The sequence below is a fragment of the Nerophis lumbriciformis genome, linkage group LG07 (assembly GCF_033978685.3).
Source record: "Nerophis lumbriciformis linkage group LG07, RoL_Nlum_v2.1, whole genome shotgun sequence".
NCBI lineage: Eukaryota > Metazoa > Chordata > Actinopteri > Syngnathiformes > Syngnathidae > Nerophis > Nerophis lumbriciformis.
In genome coordinates, this window is record NC_084554.2 from 20,934,331 (window position 1) to 20,946,944 (window position 12,614).

Here is a 12,614-nt window from a genome sequence, read left to right on the forward strand (position 1 = left end):
TGTGTGAGGAGCAGAAGCAGTTACCATGGACACTCGCTATGCTTATTTGCAGGGCCGCCCCTCCCTAAATGCAGATCACAAGCTGTGCGTAGGGCTCCGCGATAAATAAGGGGCCTCATTTTGTGTGGTCTTGTCAGAAATGGAAGTTTGGTAGGAAGGTCTGATCAATTTTAATAATGTTAAAGTTATTTTGCACTAAAACAATTACTTTTCCCCATAAATGTGTTTAGTCCAAAACATGCATCTATTTAAATTCAAGTTCTAGTCAAATAGGATAAAAATAATTTCACACAAAAAAAGTATGACATTTTTTTGTAATGGGGGTCACTTCCTGCGGTGTTTCTTAACTATAGGCCCGAGCGCCAAAAAGTATGTTTCTCCGCTGAGGTCCGTATGGGCCGTAGCAGTACTCTGTTGTAATACACTTTTCCACCACGTGTGGCAGTAATGACAACATCAAGCAAGCAGAAGAAGTCTGGTACTCGAGTCAAATTTGAAGCGCAAAAATGATCACTTAAGTGGTTAAGCTGTATTTTCATTTGCACTTAAATGTTGATAATTTATTGAAGGAAAACATTATTATTATTATTATTATTATTATTATTATTATGATTAATTCAGTTAGAATTTATTTTAGCACCGCGTAATTGTATGGAAACATTTTTCTTAATAATTTTTTGGGGTACCTACCTCTGGTTTCATGGTTCATGGATTCACAAGGTTTATCTTGTTAAACTGTAGGTAGGTTAGATATAATTTTTGAATGCGAAATCAAGAGTAAGATTATTAATTTGATGTTAATATTTGACTAGGCCCCAGGCCTCTCTGTAGTGGTAAATGTGGGCCCTGAGGTCAAAAAGGTTAAGAGCCCTTGCCTTACAGTATTTGTGTTGGGACAACTTGCAACAAGATTTAAATTGATGTCATTTGTACTCCATGCCTCACTAAAGGTTTCTAATCATGATGGCATCAAAGCGACATGTTTCTGGAAGTGTTTTTGTTTCAGGTTGTCACATACTCTTTACAACAATTGAAGCGAAAGCAGACAACTCCCCCTTGGAATTCATGGCAGATACTCGATACTGGGCTGTGTCATCAAAATCGCACCTGAAAGAGAACAATTATAACTTACTAATTTATCATTAAAAGTTATGTGTGCAACTCTAACTTTTACATGCTTCACCCCTGCAAGCCTGAAAGTCACCATTTGTCATGCCGGCCAGGAATAAATAGACACCACAGGTGATGTCATGTGATACTAGATACAGGTATTTTAGTCAGTCCCTCCAAGATTTCACAGGCTACAAAAGTTGCGGCAAAAGTTGTGATGTTTTGAGACTTTTTTTTTCAAATAACATTGAATCAATTTGTGATTTTATTAATTTATTATCAATGCTGTAACATTAACATAAAAAAACACAGGATTTCAGGATTTTTTAAGTAGACACTAGATGGGACTAAAAGTACATACTCATTGTCAAATTACGGTACTGTTTTAATTCATTATAAATAATATCTATAAAGAATAAACAAAATGACAATAAATAAAATAATAAAGAAACCCCATTAAAGGACTTCTTTATTGTCCGGTGTCTGCTCCCTTGTCCCCAAGTTTCAGACATTCACCGTATTTGTTTTACACTTGAAAATTGTTAGTGCATCGCAAGCATTCATTTGTGTTTCAACGCATTTACTCCCTCACATTAAAAACATTTGTAAACTGCTCAGAACAATATACAGCGCTAATTTCTGTTGGTAAATGAGAGCTGATGAGAGATTATCATCACACATCTTTAACATGTAAATGCAATTGTGTCGTTTGATCAACAAAGAGTTGATCTTTTGTTACACATTATTGGTCTTGCTTTGTCTGCACAAGAAACAAACATAAGTTTTGATTCTACATCGAGCGCCACTCAAAGACAAATTAGGTATGACAAATGACTGATTGACGAACATGTGTGTGTAAGTTGCTGGCTGTGGACAACGTTCAACAAGTTGTAGGGTGGTTGAATTTGGGTGAATTGGCACAATTGCGACATTGCAAAATCCTGTAAGGGCTTAATATTTATTAACAGTCAGGGAACCAAGATATTAACTAATTGATAAATGGTGTGGCAACTTTTGCATATTTTGCATGTTTGGGACAGGAGATTCCTCCTACCTGTTGATCTCCAGTGAGTGCACGCTGTATTTGCTCTCAATGTTGTACTTTCCACCATTGGTCAGGGGGTCAATTGCCACATTGTTTTTGTACCTTGTCGGAGGAAGAGGAACAGTGTTTGAAGATATTTCTGTGTTATAATGTTGAGACAAATTGACGGCCTTTGAGAACCTACCAGACGACCCTTGGGTCAGGCCATCCGCTCACGGTACAATGTAGGCGCACGCACTGCTTTTCCCACACGGTGTGAGAGCGAGGCTTGATGACAAACTCGGGAGCGTGCAGCAGGCTGTCTTCATTCATGCGCTTAAAGTGGTCTCCATGCTCATGGATCTAAAGGTACGGAGGCACTATGTCATACAGCCGCACAACAAAAAGACAACTGCAGTAGAGCAAAGTAAAAGTTATTCATAATGATAACTTAAGAAAGACTCTAAGAAGTTAGAGATAATAATATATATTCTTAATATCTCTGAACTTATTGGTCAATCGAAGGAAAGGACAGTATTAGTATTAGTTATTTGGTAGTCATTCAACACCTCAAATTTAAAATGCTTTCAAGACCATAATAAATAAAATGTAAGACCCACTTCATATATTCACTGACAAAAAAACATAACGAAGGAAAATCAGTTCAGTTAATTTTTGGGACCGTATGGAAACAAAATTGACAATATAATGTGAGAGCCACGTTTGTACAATTTGTGTATTAAAGATGCTAAGAACAACCCCATGTAGGTCAATAAACTGTATTATAAAGGTATGTATGCTTTGTATTATAGGCAGCAAAGCAAATCACTGTAATATCCAATTAATCTCATCGTTTGTACAAAACCCAAAACCAGTGAAGTTGGCACGTTGTGTAAATTGCAAATAAAAACAGAATACAATGATTTGCAAATCATTTTCATCCTATATTCAATTGAATACACTGCAAAGACAAGATACTCAACGTTCGAATTGAGAAACGTTATTCATTGCAAATATTAGCTCATTTGGAATTTGATGCCTTCAACGTGTTTCAAAAAAGCTGGCACAAGTGGCAAAAAAGGAATGCTCATCAAACACTTATTTAGAACATCCCACAGGTGAACAGGCTAATTGGGAACAGGTGGGTACCATGATTGGGCATAAAAGCAGCTTCCATGAAATGCTCAGTCATTCACAAACAAGGATGGAGCGAGGGTCAGCACTTTTAGATTAGATAGATTAGATTTAGATTTATTGGTCCCCTTGGGGAAATTCATTTTCACTGCCGTACATTTGAACAATGGACATTACACATCACAAAAACAAAAATAACAAAAAGACTACATGACCAACACACATTTACAGGCTTGTCCGACAGGTCGGCCGGGGATTTCACCATTGACTGTCTGTAATATCATCAAAAGGATCAGAGAATCTGGAGAAAACCAACATTGAATGCCTGTGACCTTCGATCCCTCAGGCGGTACTGCATCAAAAAGCGACATCCCTGTGTAAAGGATATCACCACATGGGCTCAGGAACACTTCGGAAAACCACTGTTAGTAACTACAGTTTGTCGCTACTAACTCTACTATGCAAAGCGAAAGCCAATTATCAATAACACCCAGAAACACTGCCAGCTTCGCTGGGCCCGAGCTCATCTGAAATGGACGGATGCAAAGTGGAAAAGTGTTCTGTGGTCTGACGAGTCCACATTTCAAATTGTTTTTGGAAACTGTGGACGTTGTGTCTTCCGGACCAAAGAGGAAAAGAACCATTAGGACTGTTCTAGGCGCAAAGTTCAAAAGCCAGCACCTGTGATGGTATGGGAGTGTATTAGTGCCCAAGGCATGGGTAACTTACACCAGTGTTGTTCAACCACTGTGCCGCGGCACACTACTGTACCGTGAGATATTGACTGGTGTGCTGTGGGAGATTATGTAATTTCACCTAATTGGGTTAAAAATATTTTTTGCAAACCAGTAACTATATTCTGCAAATGTGCCGTTATTGAGTGTCTGTGCTGTCTAGAGCTCGGCATAATAACCGTGTAATACTCTTCCATATCAGTAGGTGGCAGCAAGTAGCTAATTGCATTGTAGATATCGGGAACATGGTTTGTCGTGATCACAATATGTGGATGGAAAGCGTGTAGGTAAAAAGGTATCTAACACTTAAACCAAAAATAAACAAAAGGCGAGTGCCGCTAAGAAAAGGCATTGAAGCTTAGGGATGGCTATGCAAAACGAAACTAAAACTGAACTGGCTGCAGAGTAAACAAAAACAGAATGCTGGATGACAGCAAAGACTTACAGCGTGTGGAGTAGACGACGTCCACAAAGTATATCACGTACATGACATGACAATCAACAATGTCCCCACAAAGAAGGATAGCGTCCGTACAACTTAAATAGTCTTGATTGCGAAAACAAAGCAGGTGCGGGGAATAGCGTTCAAGGAAGACATGAAACTGCTACAGGAAAATACCAATAAAAGAGGAAAAGCCACCAAAATAGGAGCGCAAGACATGAACTAAAACACTACAGACAGGAAGACACTAAAAAACTCAAATAAGTCGCGGCGTCATGTGACAGGTCGTGACAGTACTTTGAGACAAGAGCTATAATGATGCATGGTTGGTTATGGTTTGAATTCATATCCAACACTTTTTATTGTCAATATCGGCTACTAAGTTTCATTTTTTCATGTTTTCTGCTGGTGGTGTGCCTCCGCATTTTTTCAATGAAAAAAATGTGCCTTGGTTCAAAAAAGGTTGAAAAACACTGACTTACACATCTGTGAATTGGTGCTGAAAGGTACATACAGGTTTTGGAGAAACATATGTTGCCATCCAACATGGTCTTTTTCATGGACGCCCCTGCTTATTTTAGCAAGACAATGTCAAGCCACATTCTGCACCAGTGACGTGCAGTCACTAGAGGCAGGTGAGGCGGGGCCTCACCTGCCATCATGGAAAGAAAAAAAATGTAAAATGAAAAAAATTTTATTAAATTGTTATATGTATCCAGTGATTATCCTATAAAGTTATTTTCCATTTAACTTCACCAGTTTTATATTATTTTTATTTAAAATCGCTGAATTTTCACATTTGCCGTTCAAATACTGAGAAGAGACGGTGCGGTGAACAGCAGCCAGTTGAGGCACGTCACTCAGTTGTGCCTCACATTGGATTGCGGACTCGGCTAACTGCTGGCCTGCTGTGCAGTGAGACCGTATTGCTATATGAACTATATTATACATTTCCATAGTTTAGTTAGCTGAGGTATATAATGTACAGTGTATTTTGTACGTGTGTAACATATTTCTTGTGCTGAGCGATCATAAAACGGCTGCAAAAGAAGCACTGGCTGAGGCTCGCAGTAATCCTGCACCCCTGCCGTAGAATGCAACCCCTGACGGGAGTGTTATATCAACTAAAGCCCACACTTAAACTTTCCACGTGCAAGATTGAATCTATTTAAAAAAGTTATTTCATAAGAAGCCAAAAAGTGCAAAAACAATAATGTTCGTGTTGGAAGAGTTGTGAATGACTGAAGGGCCACAACATTAGGTACACCTGCAGTCTGCGGGTGTACCTAATTCACAACTCCTCCAACACGAACATTATTGTTTTTGCACTTTTTGGCTTCTTATTAAATAACTTTTGTAACCTATTTTATGGGCTTCCCTCTTTGTGATGTTAAGTTCCTGTTATGCGCTGTTATACAGTATATGCCTTGAACTCTTATTTTGAAGGCGCTAAGAGCGAAAGTGATGACACGTTGGAGTGGAGCGGAGGTTTTTGAAAGAAGGTAAATAAAGTGGTCCTCGTGTAAACTGGAGCCTCCGTGTTTGTTATTTTGTAGTTTCATACAGTATAGGCGACATTTATAAACCCTCGGTTACACTTTTTTAAATAGATTCAATCTTGCACATGGAAAGTTTAAGTGAGGGCTTTAGTTGATATAACACTCCCGTCAGGGGGTGCATTAATCCAGCACAACAGCGGCGCATGGACTTAATTTATAAGTAAAGGTAAGACCATAATAAAAAATGTTTTATTAAATGTGCTTTTTTGTGTGCTACAGTTTGTATGTGTAAATTTAAAGTTAAGTTAAAGTACCAATGATTGTCACACACACACTAGGTGTAATGACATTTGTCCTCTGCATTCGACCCATCCCCTTGATCACCCCCTGGGAGGTGAGGGGAGCAGTGGGCAGCAGCGGCACCGCGCCCGGGAATAATTTTTGGTGATTTAACCCCCAATTCCAACCCTTGATGCTGAGTGCCAAGCAGGGAAGAATGCTGGTATGAGCTTTTAAACATAACCCGTTAACTGCTGCCAATCAAATGGTGAATAAGATACTCTTTAGGGTTCATATGTTTGTAAATCTGACTGTGATGAAGTCAGTGCCTCACCAGCCATGAACCTCACCGCACGTCACTGTTCTGTACGTGTTACAACAGCGTGGCTTCGTAGTAAAAGAGTGAGGGTACTAGACTGGACTGCCAGTAGTCCAGACTTGTCTCCCATTGAAAATGTGTGGCGCATTATGAAGCGTAAAATACGAACGGAGACCCCGGACTGTTGAACAACTTAAGCTGTACATCAAGCAAGAATGGGAAAGAATTCCACCTGGAAAGCTTCAAAAATTGGTCTCCTCAGTTCCTAAAGGTTTACTGAGTGTTGGTAAGAGGAAAGGCGATGTAACACAGTGGTAAAAATGCACCTGTGCCAACTCTTTTGCAAAGTGTTGCTGCCGATAATTCTAAGTTAATGATTAATTGCAAAAAAAAAAAGAAATCATTTTCTCAGTTCCAACATTAAATATCTTGTCTTTGCAGTCTATTCAGTCAAATATAAGTTGAAAAGAATTTGCAAATCATTGTATTCTGTTTTTATTTACGATTTACACAACGTGCCAACTTCACTGGTTTTGGGTTTTGTAATTGCGTTTTTCTTTGTTTCATGCATTTGAACAAAGTGTTAGTTCAGAAATCGCCACAGTCTGAGGGCCGTGCCCATCCTATGAATCATGACGTGCATCTTCTGAGTACCTTGAACGGCTGCCCTCATCTTTGAAATTGCCCGCAACCCCAAAGGGAATAGGATGGAAATACAAATTAATTAATAAATTAATTTAAAAAAAAGGTAGAAAACTTTGATGTCCTCAACGGAAAGAATCGCCAGGCACACAAAAACTTAACGCACTTAAACTTTAACAAATCAAGGTTTACAGTATAGACATTATTAGAAAAAATACCCAGATATTGTATATATATCCATCCATCCCGCTCTGGCTCAGAATCAGCAGGCTATCCAGACCATAGCAAGATGGATGAGCATTCCTCGGCATCAAGGATCCTCAGGAAGTGATCCCAAGATCACCTCTCGAGGACCTCTCCACCGTTCACACTTAAAAAAGAAAAGGAAAATCTCAAAGGTTGATCAGATTCAAAACAATACAAAATAAAAACTCACAAAAAAATAAAAATATATAAGCAAGTAAACCGTGGCAAAGCCATATCAGAAGTAACAAAAAAACAAAAAAACAAACAAAAAAAACAATAGTGTAGGATCAATACAGAAAATAATAAAGATATTAAAAAAGGAATACAACTACAAAAAAGATGGCAGTTTTTTTTGTTTTTTTTTCCTTTTTCTTGTTTTTTTCTTTTTTCCTTAAATGTCTAAGTTATGATTCAATATATGTCAGTAAAGGTTTCCAGGTTAGTTCCCAATTAGTCATACTTGCAGAGTTTATAAATCTTATTTTTTTAAGAGTCATTACATTCACAAGTTCATTTAGCCAGTTCCTGAAGTTGGGTGCAGATGGGCTTTTCCAGTCTTTGAGAATGAGTCTTTTGGCCAAAACCGTCCCGAGCAGCATATTTTGGAAGTTTTTGTGTTTCTGAAGACCACCCAAACAAGATTATATCCCTGTCAGGGACAAGTTTTCTCTGATATACCCCCGAGTAAAAAAAGAAAATGCTGGACCAAAATGATTGAATAATTGGACACTCCCAAAACAAATGAGACAGTGATCCTTCAGTAGATTTACATTTATCACAAAGTGGAGATGTATCAGAATAACATTTGTGTAATAAGACTTTGGAGTAGTAAAAACGATGAATCACTTTAAACTGTATGAGCCTAAGTCTGCTGTTAATTGAGCAGTTGTGAATTTGAGAGAGTGTCCGCTCCCATTGCTGTTTGGGTATTGTTGTTCTTAGTTCCTGTTCCCATGCTCTTTTAACACCGTCTTCTGATGTCATGGGCATAATGAAGCAGCTGGCAAATTTGGTGATAAGCTTTTTACTTGTGGGTGATAAATTCAGTAATTCTAAGAGAGGGTGTTTTTCATTTACCAGCTGAGACTTTGAAATGTTTTCTTTGATAAATTTTTTTGCCTGCAAATAGCAAAACCAACTGAATTGGGACAAATTGAATTTGATTCGCAATTGCTCAAATGACGCAAGACTGTCCTCAACATACATGTCTTTTATGTATTTAATTCCATTTAAGTACATGTTAAAAAATGTTCTGTCTGTTATCGATGGAATAAATGCATGATTGTGACACATTGGTGAATACATAGTTACATTGGAAATATTCAATTGTTTTTTAATTTGAGAAATAATTTTGATAGAATGTCTTACTACTACACTATGGCTTGTTGATTTAATAGAAGAGACTGGTTTAGTAAAAAGGTTTAACTAAGGTTTAACTAATGACTGCAGTTCCAATTTCATCCACAAGGGAGCACAATTAAGTGATTCATTCTTTGGGAACCCCATCTTCCAATAGGTCAATGAGTTCAGATTTGATGCCCAATAATAATTTTTGAACATTGAAAGACCCAGTCCCTCTTCCTTTTGTAGATCTGAATAAGTGCTTTTTAGATATTCTGCGTTTTTTATATCCCCAAACAAAATCTAGAACTAAAGATTCAAGTTTTTGGAAAAAATCTGCAGGAATTAGAATTGGTCAATTTTGAAAAAGATAGGTAAATTTTGGCAGGGTAATCATTTTGATAGCATTCACTCTACCTGCTTAGAGAGAAGTAGGGTCAAACTCTATACACACTTTTAATTTCTCAAAAGCTTCAGTAAAGTTCAATTTTAGTAATGATTAATAATTTTTAGATATTTTTAAAGGGGAACATTATCACAATTTCAGAATGGTTAAAACCATTAAAAATCAGTTCCCAGTGGCTTATTTTATTTTTCGAAGTTTTTTCCAAAATTTTACCCATCACGCAATATCCCTAAAATAAGCTTCAAAGAGCCTGATTTTAACCATCGTTATATACACCCGTCCATTTTCCTGTGACGTCACATAGTGATGCCAACACAAACAAACATGGCGCATAGAACAGCAAGCTATAGCGACATTAGCTCGGATTCAGACTCGGATTTCAGCGGCTTAAGCGATTCAACAGATTACGCATGTATTGAAACGGATGGTTGTAGTGTGGAGGCAGGTAGCGAAAACGAATTTGAAGAAGCTGAAGCTATTGAGCCATATCGGTTTGAACCGTATGCAAGCGAAACCAACGAAAACGACACGACAGCCAGCGACACGGGAGAAAGCGACGACGAATTCGGCGATCGCCTTCTAACCAACGATTGGTAAGTGTTTGTTTGGCATTAAAGGAAACTAACAACTATGAACTAGGTTTACAGCATATGAAATACATTTGGCAACAACATGCACTTTGAGAGTGCAGACAGCCCAATTTTCATCAATTAATATATTCTGTAGACATACCCTCATCTGCTCTCTTTTCCTGAAAGCTGATCTGTCCAGTTTTGGAGTTGATGTCAGCAGGCCAGGGAAGCTGGGGTCGATATTCTTCTCTTGATCATCTTCGGTGGCATAAGGGACGGTGTGAGCCAAGACATCCAGGGGGTTTAGCTAGCTCGTCTGCGGAAACAAACTGCCGCCATTGCTTGCCGTGCTACCGAGGTCCTTTGTCCCTGAATTGCTCACACACTCCGGCAGATTCAATGGGGGTCTGGCGGCAGATTTCTTTGACTTTATCGTTGGAAATGCATCTGCTTTGAGTGTCGCAGGATATCCACACATTCTTGCCATCTCTGTCATAGCATAGCTTTCGTCGGTAAAGTGTGCGGAACAAACGTCCAATTTCTTGCCACTTTCGCATCTTTGGGCCACTGGTGCAACTTGAATCCGTCCCTGTTCGTGTTGTTACACCCTCCGACAACACACCGACGAGGCATGATGTCTCCAAGGTACGGAAAACAGTCGAAAAAACGGAAAATTACAGAGCTGATTTGACTCGGTGTTTGAGAAAATGGCGGATTGCTTCCCAATGTGACGTCGCGTTGTGACGTCATCGCTCCGAGAGCGAATAATAGAAAGGCGTTTAATTCGCCAAAATTCACCCATTTAGAGTTCGGAAATCGGTTAAAAAAATATATGGTCTTTTTTCTGCAACATCAAGGTATATATTGATGCTTACATTGGTCTGGTGATAATGTTCCCCTTTAAGCCGAGATATATAGTTTTCTGCAACTTTAACTGGGTTTTGACTGATCTTAACATTATCTTCTAGGAACATAAGCTCGCTTTTGGACCAGTTTATTTTATAACCAGATATTCTTCCAAAAGAGTCTACATATTCTAAAAGAAGTGGTAATGCAATTTCTGGCTCAGTAAGTGTAAAAGTACATCATCTGCATAAAGTGAGATGAGACTCTCTGATGTGCCCACTGAAAAGCCTTTAATATTAGAGTTCATTCTTAGACCAATAGCCAGTGGTTCTAGGGCCAAATTGGAAGGTAAGGGCGATGCAATTCAAAACTATCCGATATTACATTATTAGTTACGACATATAATTTTGGTGCAAAATAAACTATTTAAACCGATTTTATAAAATTTTCTCCCAACCCAAATAAATTGAGAACATGAAATAGATAAGCCCACTCAATTGAATCAAAAGCTTTATGAGCATCCAGAGTCAGGACGGCTGCCTTTTTGTTTCCTATGCAGTCCGAGTACAACAAGTTCAATAATCTCCGTACATTGCCAAAAGAAGGTCTGGTTGCTTAACCTTGTTGCGAGTACCTTAGTTAGAATCTTATGGTCTAGATTGAGCGGGGAGATAGGTCTATAATTGGCTGGATCAAGTGGATTTTTCCCCTTTTTTGGTATTATACATATATGAGCTTCATACAAGGAGCTTGGAAGTTTATTGTTTACGAAAGAGTCATTTAACATTCTTAGTATAATAGGGGACAGTATTTCACTAAAAGCTTGATAAAACTCCGCACCAAATCCATCTGGACCAGGGCTTTTCTTCACGGAGAAAGATTTCAGCGCTTTTAGCAGTTCTTCAGTTGAAATAGTATTGTTTAAAGAATTCTGATGATTTGGACTCAGTTGAGGTAGGTTTAATGGAGTAAAAAAATCATTTAAATCATTAACCGATGTAGCTGTACAAGATTTATATAATTCTGAATAAAAGTCTTTAAAGACATTGTTGATCACCTGTAAATCTGTACATGTTTCACCTGTTTTTGAGCATATTTTGTGGATAGCAGCTTTAGCTTGTTCTGCTTTGAGCTGTCTAGACAGAAGTGTTTGTGATTTATCAGATATTTCAAAATGTTTTTGTTTATTTTTCAGTAAGAGTTTAGATACTTCCCTGTGAAGAAGAGAATTGTATTAATTTTTCAGTTTCAGCATCTTATTGTAGTCAGACTGCAAAAGAGAATTTATATGAATTTCTTCGATTTCTTTAATTTATTTTTCCAATTCTTTATGCCTTTTTCTTACATCTCTTTGTTTTGAGCTTTCAAATGAAATGATATATCCTCTCACAGTAGCTTTAAGGGCTTCCCACAATGTAGAGTCTGAGACCTCTCCGTTATCATTCACCTCAATAAACTCTTGGATAATCTTGTTCATATACTCTTTAAAATCTTCATATAATAATAATTGTGGATTAAATCTCCATTTTTGTTTGGTTTTAAGGAGAACAATTTGGATCTGCAGACTCACAGGCCTGTGATCTGAGATGACTCTACTGTGGTACTCAGGATTACTGACATTGGAGAGAGCAGAGGCTTCCACTAAAAAGTAATAGATTCTTGTGTAAGAATTGTGTACAGCGAAGTAAAATGAATACTCCCTTTTATTAGGATGTTTTGTTCTCCAAATGTTTATGATATTTCTTGATCTCATAAGATTATTAATGGTTTTAGTTGAGTTAGCAATTACATGAGATTTAGTTGACAATCTATCTAAAGCGGGATCCAAAAGGCAGTTAAAATCACCACCAATGTAGATATGAGAGGAGCTATCATCAGGAAGTAGACCAAAGACTCTATGATAAAAGTTTGAGTCATCGGTGTTTGGTCCATAGATATTTAAAAAAGTTACTGGGTAGGATGTATTATGACCATTTAATAAAATAAATCTTCCGTTAGGGTCAATTATTTTTTATGTAAG

The 12,614-nt window shown here is 37.9% G+C and overlaps 1 protein-coding gene across 1 annotated transcript in view; it reads right to left on the bottom strand.

Annotated features, from left to right (window-relative positions):
• LOC133609763 (myomesin-1-like) overlaps positions 1-12,614 on the bottom strand; it is a 108,361-nt gene that overhangs the window by 86,892 nt on the left and 8,855 nt on the right. The window contains exons 5-7 of the mRNA XM_061965661.2: positions 2,340-2,497; positions 2,165-2,257; positions 1,019-1,107 (exon numbers count right to left, since the gene is read on the bottom strand). Coding sequence (XP_061821645.2) covers positions 1,019-1,107; positions 2,165-2,257; positions 2,340-2,497 — 340 coding nt within the window. The remainder of the gene's footprint in view (positions 1-1,018; positions 1,108-2,164; positions 2,258-2,339; positions 2,498-12,614) is intronic.